The 11,858-nt window shown below is 47.0% G+C and overlaps 1 protein-coding gene and 2 non-coding genes across 5 annotated transcripts; all 3 read right to left on the bottom strand.

Moving 5' to 3' along the window:
• Positions 1–354: 354 nt before the first annotated feature.
• NCL (nucleolin) lies at positions 355–10,971 on the bottom strand. 3 transcript variants are annotated; one of them, XM_033150870.1, is made up of 15 exons: positions 10,831–10,971; positions 8,869–8,976; positions 7,833–8,085; positions 7,375–7,518; positions 6,673–6,855; positions 6,351–6,437; positions 5,307–5,436; positions 4,610–4,746; positions 4,305–4,428; positions 3,902–4,053; positions 3,338–3,464; positions 2,467–2,618; positions 2,229–2,355; positions 942–1,159; positions 355–832 (listed from the first exon to the last, which is right to left on the bottom strand). In XM_033150870.1, exons 1-15 carry the CDS (start codon positions 10,846–10,848, stop codon positions 750–752), a joined length of 2,043 nt encoding a protein of 680 aa, XP_033006761.1. In that variant the 5' UTR covers positions 10,849–10,971; the 3' UTR covers positions 355–749. The 3 variants fall into 3 exon arrangements, with proteins under 3 accessions (XP_033006761.1, XP_033006762.1, XP_033006763.1); XM_033150871.1 differs by having other exon boundaries at positions 6,351–6,439; positions 6,681–6,855; XM_033150872.1 differs by lacking the exon at positions 7,375–7,518.
• On the bottom strand, positions 1,947–2,085 carry LOC117047644. The gene has a single exon (XR_004426710.1). It is a non-coding gene; the product is annotated as a small nucleolar RNA SNORA75 (small nucleolar RNA).
• Positions 7,177–7,242, bottom strand: LOC117047649. The gene has a single exon (XR_004426715.1). It is a non-coding gene; the product is annotated as a small nucleolar RNA SNORD82 (small nucleolar RNA).
• Positions 10,972–11,858: the final 887 nt, after the last annotated feature.

Raw genomic sequence — 11,858 nt, 5'->3', positions numbered from 1 at the left:
ACAACTGTCTCACTTTGAATTCACCAGATCTACAACAGAACATTCGACCCCAATCTGGTCCTGCTTTAAACTGGCTTCCACCCATTTGTGTACGTTGTACCATGCTTGAGAAAAAAGCAACATAAAAATTATTTGCCCGCTTTGAAAAATGAAGAATCACTGATGGCATCTCTGCCCGTGATGGCAGCTTAAGCACAATTTCAGGTGTAGGGGATACAAATGTATGGAGCAGGTGAAGGTACACGGCCCCTTTCTCTCCCCGTTTCCAGCAATCCTTCAAAGTTCTGTGTAAACCCCACTTGCCTGGCTACTTTGTGGATTCCCCTGGAACTTTGCTGAGAAACACACAAGAAATCTGTTTAGGCCCTTTAATCTGTCCAAGACAGTGTGCCAAGACACAAATGATAAAACATTTTTGCATTTTTACAGCAAATAAACAAAAAACAAAACAAAAAAGGAAAAACCCTACAGAAATGTATAAGGAAGTTAATTTTGTACATGGGGTAAAACGTTATAAATTCAGGACAAATGCACTGACACAGGTCAACTCCCACATTTCTTGTTGCTTTTTAAAAGTTCGTATGCGTGGCCAGGCAGTCAGATGGCTGTTTCTTCATTGAAAGGAATTTTTCCAAGTAGCTCTTAAGGGGGACTGCAACGCATCTTGGAATGTCCTCAGAAGGCTCCGTCATATTGGTAGTGACAGAATTAAAAACCCCAGAGTCCTTTCAGATACAGGGACAAGCCACTCAGTCATCAAATTTTATCTTTTTCCCTTGTGGTTTGTGGTCGCCACCGCCTCCTCTCCCTCCCCTGAAGCCGCCTCCTCTGCCTGAAAGAGATAAAGAGGGTGGAGGGAAAAGAATCATTTTAAAAATCCCAGCTCTTCACACACTGCTATTATTCAAACGTGGAAGGACAAATGGCATCAGCACAAGTACCTCCAAATCCTCTGCCGCCACCCCGTCCGCCAAAGCCTCCTCTGCCGCCCCGGCCTCCTCTGCCGCCACGACCGAAGCCGCCGCCACCACCACGTGGCCCATCGCCCTTGGGCTTGGCAAAGTCGAGGGTCACTTTGTTTCCATCGATCTCTCCATCCTCCATGGCTTCCTTTGCTGCTTTGGCTTCCTCTGCGGAGCTGAAGTCCACAAAGCCAAATCTAGGAAAGAGCAGAGGACAGTTTTAACCATTTATCCTGTTGCTGAAAGACTGCTTCAGATGGAGGGGTCTTTAATACTTGCAGTCATCATTACAGCTCCTCATTAAGACACATCCAAGCCGTGCATCACAAAAAACTGAGAGCAACACAAGCACAGACACAACAGGTGCCCTTCTGGGTAGAAAGAGGACGGACTCAGACTGCCCCAAGGTATTTGCAATACACCCCGGAGGCATCTGATTTCCTAGCCCACCTTCCTGCCAAAGGGACTCAAGGACTGTTAAAACTCAGTTCGCTGACAGAACTTGCCTGCTGAAAGTATTTAGCCTGAAAGAAGAGCAGCAAATAAGCCAGGTATCAGCTAACTTTCAGTTGTCCAGGAAATGCATACAAAAGGCAGGTCTCCCCTGTACAGGATGGCCAGATTAGTTTGTTTTTAAAAGTAGGTAAGCACCAGCTAAGGTTATGCTCCAAGTCAACTGAACTACAATAAATATTACATTTAATGCTGGTGTGGTAGTTCTAATTTCTGCATGGCTACAAACAATGCTGCTCAAATGCCCTGGCCCTGAAATGAAGGAATCATTTTCCCCCAACATGGGGCCTGAACCTGCAATCCTGAGACTAAGAGTCTCCTGCTCTACCCTCTAAGCTTCTGACATCAACAGTCTACACCTGTGAAAGCTGCACAGATGGGGGCACTGCCCATCCTAGACTTAAAAGATATCCACACACTTAACTCCAGGCTGCACTGCATGCTATGAATCTGCAGGCAGGCAAGTTGCAGGGTTGTCCCACAGCAATGACAGTTGCTCATCTGAAGCAGACAAGGCACCCAAGGTCAGGGCTGCAGTTTTACTCTTCTTCTCGTGCGAATCCATAGCCTGCCACTGGATTATCAGCAGGAAGGAGCTCATTGAGAAGGCAGGAAGGCTCCAGAGTTTACACAGAGAAGCTCAAAGCAGAGGCCTAGTGGAGGGTGGGATCAAGGGGAGGTCAGCAGCAGAGTGAGACTTTTGAGCTTGCCATCTTGTCAAAAACTCTGGGACAGAGGCAGCTTTACACCTACCCTTTGGATGAGCCAGTATCTCTGTCAGTGACTATTCTTGCACCAACGGAGCCATCAAACGACTCTTTCAAGGTTTCTTCTGTTGTTTCCTCAGACAAGCCTTTGACAAACAGTGTTTTGCTTTGCTCTGAATAAAAACAAACATAATTTTTTTAGCCCTGTTGATACAGCAAGGGCTAATTATAACACCACCCCCACCCTCAAATGATTTTAAGTTAGGGCACGGACAAAGACTTACGTCCAAATCCTCCTCTAGCATTGAAATTCCTGTTTTGTCCCCCTGGTGTGCTGAATTCCAGCCTGATTGTCCGGCCTTCAATTTCTGTGTTGTTGCAGGAATTCATTGCTTCTTTTGCATCCTCAGTTGTGGGGAAGTCTATAAATGCGTACCTGCACAAAGAGAAGCCAGAGTCAAGTTAAGAAACTGAGTCACCTTTCACAGGGGTAGATGGGGAAACAGCTTCAGCCCAAGCCCGTGGTGGGCGCAGCCAGAGGCAAAAGCGAGCCCAACAATGCCATATTATTTCCTTCGTTCAGCAGCCTAGCTTCTAACCCATCTACTCCGCCCTCCAGCTAAACAAGCATCAATCATTATCTGAGTCCAAAGACACCAGGCAAGTAAGTAAGTAAGTGTCTTAATGAGTTCTAACTCCTTAAGTTAGAATTATGGTGCTGGAGAACTCTTGAGAGTCCCAAGGACTGCAAGAAGATCCAACCTCTCCATTCTGAAGGAAATCAGCCCTGAGTGTTCACTGGAATGACAGATCCTGAAGCTGAGGCTCCAATACTTTGGCCACCTTATGAGAAGAGAACACTCCCTGGGAAAGACCCTGATGTTGGGAAAGATGGAGGGCACAAGGAGAAGGGGACGATAGAGGATGAGATGGTTGGCCAGTGTTCTCGAAGCTACCAACATGAGTCTGGCCAAACTGTGGGAGGCAGTGGAAGACAGGAGTGTCTGGCGTGCTCTGGTCCATGGGGTCACGAAGAGTCGGACACGACTGAACAACAACAACTTCCAAGGGCAATGACATGTAATGTTCTGATGTGTTGCCTAGTCAAGGGAGAGGATTTAATCATCAAGTTGCCACACGCCTGTTCCTACATACCCTTTTGGCCTCCCCTGGTTGTTCTGTGGGATCCTGATTGCTGCCGCTTTCTCAAAGACTTCCTGGAGAGATTCTTCTGTCGCATCATATGAGAGGTTGTTCACCACAAGGGTCTTTGACTCTCCACCTGCAGAATAGAAAGTTCATTCTAGGGTCACTCCAGTATTTCCCCACTGATTCTTATCTTTCTCACCATCTATTAACAAGAAACAGTGCTGCCTTGACAAACAGTCAAAGAGAGAACATTTTGGTTTGATTAGTTGCAGGTGGGGTGCAGGTGTTTGTTGTTAGCTTTCTTGGTTACCCACGCTAAGATGCAACGGCTCTCATGGAACTTTATGTACGGTTCAAAAAGCGCTGGTAGCTGAGGAGGCTGCAGAAGGCTAAAGAAATGTTTCCAGGAAAGGTAAACACAAACACCCACGCACACTTACAGTGAGGTAAGCTGAAGCCCCACAGCAACCAAAATTCTAAAGAGATGCCTTTTGAGAATTGGGAGTATGTTCTATCATACCAAGCTGATTCCAACACCAGACACCACATGACTCCACCACAGCAGTTTACCTGGCTGTGCTCCTTTACTGGATTTTCTGCCATCCTGCTGGCTCTTCTCACCAGTGTAGTCAAGCATAATGGCACGACCATCTATCTCCATCCCTTGCTTTTCCATCGCCTTCTCTGCATCTGCCTCCGTTTTAAACTCAATGTAGGCAATCCTGAGGGATGGGGAGAACACAAAAACGTCAAGTTTGTTATGAAGTATTGGGAAGAAAATTTTCTAGAAGAAAATAGATAACACGTTAGCATAGTGTGACATCAAATCTGAGCATGTTGGGTAGAACTAGGGTCAGAACTTTAGGATTTCCTGGATAGAAAAGCATATGCAGAGTAGCTGGGGAATTCTGCTGCTGAATGGTAGGGTCCGCAACAATGCAGCCCACAATCTCGTGCTAATGGGGCTACATACCCTTTGCTATTTCCATCCTTGGACACCAGCCTGACTTCCAGGGCATTGTCAAAGACTTCTTGCAGGTCTTCTTGGGTTGTACTGTAAGAAAGGTTCTTCACAAAGATAGTCCTTGCATCTCTCTCTAAAAAGCAAACACCACAAGAGGTTATAGACCCAGAGAAAAGTACTTTAAATTCTCACACTCTGTGGCATCTATTTGAAAACTTCACTCTATCTGGAGAGCTGCATTTGCAGGCAAAGGCTGCATGAGCAACATTAAGAGAGTCCAAGAATACCAAGCTTGTGCTAAAAAGAGCACTTACCTTTCTTGTTCTCTTGGATGCACTCCCTGGTCTTTGCTTTTTCCAGTTTTATTTCCAAGCCCAAGAATTTCTTTCCGTTTAGCTTAAGTGCTTTATCCACATCAGCTTCCGATGAGAAATCCACATATCCAAACCTCCTGCAGAACAGATTTATTTTTAGTGTTCAACCCAAATATCCACAAAGTAACCTGCTACAAAATCTAGGCAGTAATGACAACAGCATTAATTTGGCACCTAAAAACTAGCAAGTCTACCCAATGGATACACTAGGCAGGACAAGTGGAATATTTGCAAGGGGACACAGAAGAAGCTATATCACATTTTAGGTGATGGCGGCTTGCAGAGCTTTGCCAACCACTCTACTCCTGGGAAGAACCACTGTAAGATGCAGCAGTCTCCTTATCTCCGGAACAAATACTACTTCTTGCATGAGTGTCTAATTCAGGGATGGAGAACATGTGTCCCCCTCCAGTTGCTGTTGGGCCTCCCAACTCCCACTGGCTCCAACCAGCATGGCCAGAGATGGGAGTTGCTGTCCAACATCTGTTCTTCATCCCTAGATCTAAGCAGCATTCACTTCCTCCTCAGAACTTTGTTAATATTGCCACACACAACAGAAAGATGTTTCAAAGTGAAGTTTTTGCTTTTAAAGAACTCTTAAGATTTCGTAATATACACGAGTAAACTTAGTTCTTACTTTGAGTTGCCAATTCTGACTTCTTGGACTTCAAGATCCTTTTTGGCAAAGAAATCCTTGATGGCAACTTTCAGTTCCTCAAAGTCTTTGTTTGCATTCAGGTTGCCCATGAAGATGGAGAAGGCAGTTTCTAAAAAGTTAATTGAAGATTAAACGAGTTATGCAAACACTTCTAGGAAATGACCACAGTAGGGGCTGGAGCCACCTGCAAATAACTCTTATTGCACCCAGCTTGGGAATCTTCCAACATTAGCTGTCATTTCCGCTGGTAACTATGCTACGCTAAGAGTACAATGCACACTCACTGGAGTAGTGCAACAAGGACCTTCCACTCTCCAGAACACATACCAAAGGAACTACCCCATATCCTTCCTTCACCCGCCTCTTCTGGTCTCTTTTGCTCTTAATTCTCCTGCTCCTTCATAGCACCCTTTTAAAGCCTTGCAGGGATGTCCATTTAAACAGGCAGTGTGCTAATACATAAAATATTTTTTAATAAGAATTTGTTGGATTTTAATAATAAGCATACACAAAATACAAATACAAACACTACAAAAACAACAAAACAAAATCCTTTTTATAATCCTAAATATCCTTATCCTTTTTATAATCCTAAATTTGGGACTTCCTCACGTCCTCTCTTCTGCGTTCATTTCTAATCTCCTTTAGTAACTTTGCAACCTTGTAAAATCTTCTTTCTTACACCTAATCTTAATCTTACAATTATAATCAACATATCTCGTATCTTATTCTTATCAAACTGAACATTACATTCCACATCTCACCAATACATAAAATAACCCTTGAAAAAAGGCCAGTAGGGGATCCCTGGATGTGTCACAAACAGTATGTGGGTGCTAGACTTGGCTTCAGCACCCCAAGAATCAAACCCTCTACTACTTAAAGAGACATATCCTTGGATTTACCTTTTAGGTTAGGTGTTGGAAATTGACTTTACTCTGCGCAGAGGAATTATGGGATAGGTTACTATGCTTTTTCAAGGGCTAATCAAAAGAACAAGTGAAAACATGGTGGCTTTCTCACCTTCCATTTTCTTTTTCTTGGCATCTGGGGTTCCTTTCTGCTTGGCCATTTCCTTCTTTCTTTTTCCAGATATTTCTTGCACGTTCTCTGCAGCGGGAAGAGAAGCAAAACAGGTGTCAGAAAGATCCCAGGGGGTGCATGGAGCACACCAGAAGGGGGCAGCTGGATCAGGACTTGACTATCTTTAGTATGTTTTCATATGTGATTGATACCACATCAGCTCAGCGAGGATACATCATTTCCAGCTCTAGGACCAAAGGAGAAGGCAAGACAACTGCAATGTTTTGAGAGCTCTGAGGGATTTGGGAGATGGCCAACTCACCTTCCTCCTCCTCCTCATCGTCCTCCTCCTCGTCATCGTCCTCCTCCTCATCATCGTCGTCTTCCTCATCCTCAGAATCTTCTTGGGCGAGTTTAGCGGGTGTGACTTTCACTGGTGCCGTTTTTGCAAGCACAGCTTTTTTCCCTTTTGCTGGGGTGATCTCCATGGGCTCATCTTCAGATTCTAGAACCACAGGGAGCTCTTTTAGGTAACACTCACAGTGCATAGCCACTGTGTCAAAGAGATGCACTCAAGAACAGTTCCTTTTGCTCACTTGGGACTCCTTTACAAAATTATAGTTACTACAAAACTATGCTTATGAACATGAGAGTCAAGAGCCCGTGATGTCACTGTGCAAACCACAGTTTCGAATGTCAAGCCTGCCTAACACTGCCTGGGCCTCCATTTTGATGTGCCTGTTTGTCCAGATTTAAGTTTATTGTGTCCTGATTCAGCTGGGAAGCAGGATTAGTACGCCCCCGCTATGGGCTGTTTATACATCCAACACATCAGCTCATACTAGAGACATCACAAGATCAGCATTAAGTCCCAATAATCATCATCTGTGCTGGTATCCAGACTCAAACAAGGCAGCAAGTTATCTCAACCCTATTCTGCCTTTCCCAACCCAACTATTTATTCTCAAACTGGAAGACTCAGAATATACCCTACATATGCTTCCCATAAATGAAACAGCCTTACCATCGTCGTCGTCCTCATCTTCGTCATCTTCATCGTCCTCAGACTCTGGTTTGGCTGATATAGCAGCTACAGTGGCTACAGGCTTTTTTCCTGCTGCCTGCGCGGTTTTCTTTACTGGTACTGCAGGTTCCTCCTCAGATTCATCTGCATGAAGTAATTTATCAGCAGTTGTTGAAAGATAAACCATTATTCAAGACCTAACTACCTAAAGGATTGACAGGAATCATATGGTTCATGCACAGCAGCACTGACTCCAAACGGTGACCATCTTGTACTACAAAACGTAGTAGCACACACACACACGTTATATACATATATATGCCAGAAATACCATACTGTTCTCGTGCATTTTTACTTGCTTCCAATTATTTGCTGCTTTGCTGCAAAAGCCAGAAACTTTTCTGAATCTGGCAATGGCAACTTCAGTTTACTAAAGTAATTTACCCCACCAAATTCACCTTCATCCTCCTCGCTATCCTCATCATCTTCCTCCTCTTCACTCTCTTCTTTCTTGGCGTTCTTCCCATTTTTTGCTCCTTTGGCAGGAACCGGCGTCTTCTTCACTGGAATAGCAGCTTTCTTTGCTGGGGTAGCCACAGCTTTCTTCGCTGGGGTAGCCACTATCTTCTTACCAGGAGTTGCTGCCTTTTTGTTGGGAGTGGCTACGGCTGCTGCTTTTGCTGGGGTAACTGCTTTCTTCTGGGGAACCATCTGTGGGAAGAGAAGTATTCCAGTCAACAAGACACCATGCAATCTAAGATGGATGAAAAACTGAGAATATTGTTATGATCCATGCTCCCTCACCTGGGACACAGCAAGGCTTGTTTCCATAGGACTGCATGGTACAACAATCTCTAACCACTAGTTTGCTCCACAAATTAACACAGTTGGATATCCTTAGAAATTATCACTAAGAACTATGAGGTAATATATATATATAGATGGGACTTAGGAAGAGAAATTAATTTAAGACCTTGACCTTTGCCCATAGGAGTGCCTTCCATCTCATGCAATCTTTTCCCCCCTGCCCAAAACTTGATTTTTCAGCTAATGAGCTACTTTAACCCTAATAATAAAAAATCTATAAAATTAATAATATTTTATTATTTATACCCTGCCCATCTGGCTTGGTTTCCCCAGCCACTCTGGGTGGCTCACAGCATATATATAAACATAAAACATTAAAAATTTCCCGATACAGGGCTGCCTTCTTCTAAAAGTCAGATAGTTGTTTATTTCCTTGACATCTGAAACGAGGGTGTTTAATAATAAAATAATAATAATAATAATAATAATACATACATACATACACGTGGCTTACAAATACTTTCCAGTCTCATGGATGGGAACCCCAGACAAATATTTGTAAGGATTTATGCAGGAAAGTGTACTTTATCATTTACACAACTTCAGGCTAAATATTGATATGCACCTTAAGACATTGGATTTAAGGTTACACTGACTGGCTTTAAGCATCAAAGGCCAAATTCTTACCTCTTCCTCACTGCTCTCCTCCTCTTCTGATGATTCCTCCTCTTCACTGTCGTCCACATCCTTTGGAGGAGGAGCCATTTTCTTCTGTTTAGGCTGACTCTTAACGTTCTGGAAGACACAGTAAGAGTTAGAAGTCTGTTTTTCCCAGTGCTCAAAACTGCTGCTATGAGGATACACTTATAAGAAGTCCCCTTACTTACTGAAAAGTGTGCTATTCCTTTTAGTACTTCGCAGTGAAGCACAATTGCTTAGAACATCCGGCCCAATTGCCTTCTCAATCCGGCCCACGGACAGTCCGGGAATTAGTGTGTTTTTACATGAGTAGAATGTGTGCTTTTATTTAAAATGCATCTCTGGGTTATTTGTGGGGATTAGGAATTCGTTCATCCCACCCCCCCCAAAAAAATATAGTCCGGCCCCCCACAAGCTCTGAGGGACAGTGAAACAGCCCCCTGCTGAAAAAGTTTGCTGACCACTGGCTTAGAACACCCGTACCTTATACCTTCCTCTTTTTCATACATAAGATCTTCCCATCTGAATGGGAATGCTTAACGAATTAACATTAAGCGTTCCAGCCTTGCTTCCCTCTTACTACTGCACAATCCAACCACATGCAGGCAATGCAAAGCCCCACTGATTTCACTGATAACTAACACGTTAAGTCTCACTGGGACTTAACGCCACGTGCTTAGTTATACTATGAAGATCAGCAGGCCTCACCTCTGACTTAACTATACTGTATCCTGTACTCAATTAATACGGACACATTCTGCCCAACCGTATGTAAGCTCACTGTGCTACAGGAGCAAATGCCCCCCCACCACTGAAGCATCACGTACAAACACTTCAGATGGCACGTGGGATTCACTCTCTAGCTTATTAAGCAATTATAAAATGTTATTTGCTCCCGCCCGCTTTACAGCAGCCTCCCTCGAGGGAGGACGTGTTTTTGCGCCTTTACATCCAGTCTCCACCGCCTGTGCTCAGGCGGAGCACCAATCTGGTCCTGCATAAAGATACCCAATATCCCTACGAGAGACGGGACTCCAAACGGTCGGCTGGCCTCAGGATTCCCGTGCGGAGCCCTGCTTCCCCCGGGAGCCTCGTGGGCGCAAACACAGTCCCAGCTCCGCTTTCCCCGCCACCAGCCGTCGGATGACCCGTTGCTCGATTTCTTTAACTAGTGTGTGCTTTAAACTATTGATGTTTCCCTCCGCGGCCGCGTGGCCGGAGAGACCAGACCCGGGTGGCGACGAAGGCCGCAAGGCCCGCGATGCTGCACCACGTGGAACTCCCCCTGGAGAGCGGCTTCCTTCCCCTCCCACGTGCTCCGCTACGCACGGCCGGGATCACGTGGCCACAGCGCGGCGACGCCGAAGCGCGCGCGGGGGGGCGCGCGAAGAGCCGCGAGGCCCGCTCCCAACGCCCCCCCTCCCTCCCTTCGAAAACCGCTCCCGCCAGCGCGTCGCGCGCCCGCCAAACTAGGCTACGCTAAGCTAAGCTCGGCTGACCCGCGCGCGAATGCATACGCGCGCCCCCGCCAGTAGGACGTCGAGCGCGTTTAAAGATTCCGGCTGAGACGGAGCGGAGGGCGCCTAGAAACTCCTCGTGTCGCGCGCGCGCGCGCTCTTTCCCTCCCTCTCGATCCCGTTGGAAGGGAAGAGAAAGGATGGGCCTCTAGAAACCGCCCAACGTTCTACTACCGTAGCGTGCGCGCGCCCCTGAGAGGCCGTTGGTTGGTGGGGGGGGCCTTGAAACCGCAGCCCCTTCCCATTCCCCCCGCTTAATTCCCCCTCAGTGAAACCTGCGGGAGGCCTAGAAACCGCCGCGCGCGCGCAAGGCCGCCGTCACGCCGCCCTCGTTTTCCCCCTCCCTCAGAATTCCGCGCGGGCCAAAGAAAGGGGCCTCCATGTTGTGTGTCTTTCTTTCTCTATCTGCCACCATGTAGGCCGCGGCGCTCACCTTGGCGAGCTTCACCATAATGGCGGCGGGGATGTCCGGATGTCTAGAGCGTCGAAAGAAGCCTCCGCTCGCTCCTGGCGCCTCGCTCGAGTCTCGGCCCGAACCGAAAAGAGTGAGGTCGAGGACTAGCTTAACTCTTTCTCCCGCCCCGCAGCGCTGCCTTAGCCAATCGGCGGTCGCGGGGCCCACCGCCCGCCCACTCGCAGAGATGAGTAGCCACTCCTCGGGCTTTTTCGGAGTAGGCGGAGGGAGCCAGTAGCAGCAGGGCCCGCCCCGCCCAATCAGAAACCGCGCCTAATTCGGAGGCGGGTCGAAGAGCCCCAGCCAATAGGGCGGCAGCGCTGGTAAGTGCGAGCGCTGCGATAGGCCCGCGGTGACGGGCGGAAGTGGCGGAGTGAAGGAAGAGGAGCACGTGGCGCTGGTCTCTGTCTTCCACCATGTGGGGCTGCCCATTTTGTATGCTGGTTCCTATGTGGGGTTTGGGAAACTGCCTGCTCTAGCGAGGTGGGAGAGAAGGATCCAGCACTCTGCAGACTTACCTGGCAGTAAGCCCCGCAGAACACAGCGTTGTAAAGACGTGCAGTGCAGGTGGTGGTGGAGAAGCGGGTGTTTTAGGAATTGGGACTAAACCTATGCATGCTTACTCGCTGGGTTCAGTGGGGTTTACCTCCCGGAAAGTGCCCGTGTGCTTGCAAGCATCTAGGTGAAGCAGAGATTTGGAGAGGCTGGAGGGAGATTAAGGACCCGCTGGGTTGAGTCAGGACGCGTGTCCGTTCCTCATACTCGTTTGGAGAGTCAAAACCGAAGGACAAATTAGGTCAAGCCCGGAGACAGGCCATCAGTATTTATTCTGTAGCTATCTGCTGTATGGTTCTAGCATACAGTGTTCCGGACTGAAGAGGCTGATCTAGGGTAGTTAGTCAGGTGCAGGAATAAACGGTTGTGTCTGTGTGCATGTGTAGTAGATACCATGCCTAGGCCCTAGGATATCAGAAGGAATTGTATTGTATCCTAGGCAAACTATTCAG

The sequence above is a fragment of the Lacerta agilis genome, chromosome 5, assembly GCF_009819535.1.
Source record: "Lacerta agilis isolate rLacAgi1 chromosome 5, rLacAgi1.pri, whole genome shotgun sequence".
Taxonomy (NCBI): domain Eukaryota; kingdom Metazoa; phylum Chordata; class Lepidosauria; order Squamata; family Lacertidae; genus Lacerta; species Lacerta agilis.
Note: the sequence above shows the minus strand (reverse complement) of the source record. Positions and strands in the feature narration are given on the sequence as shown.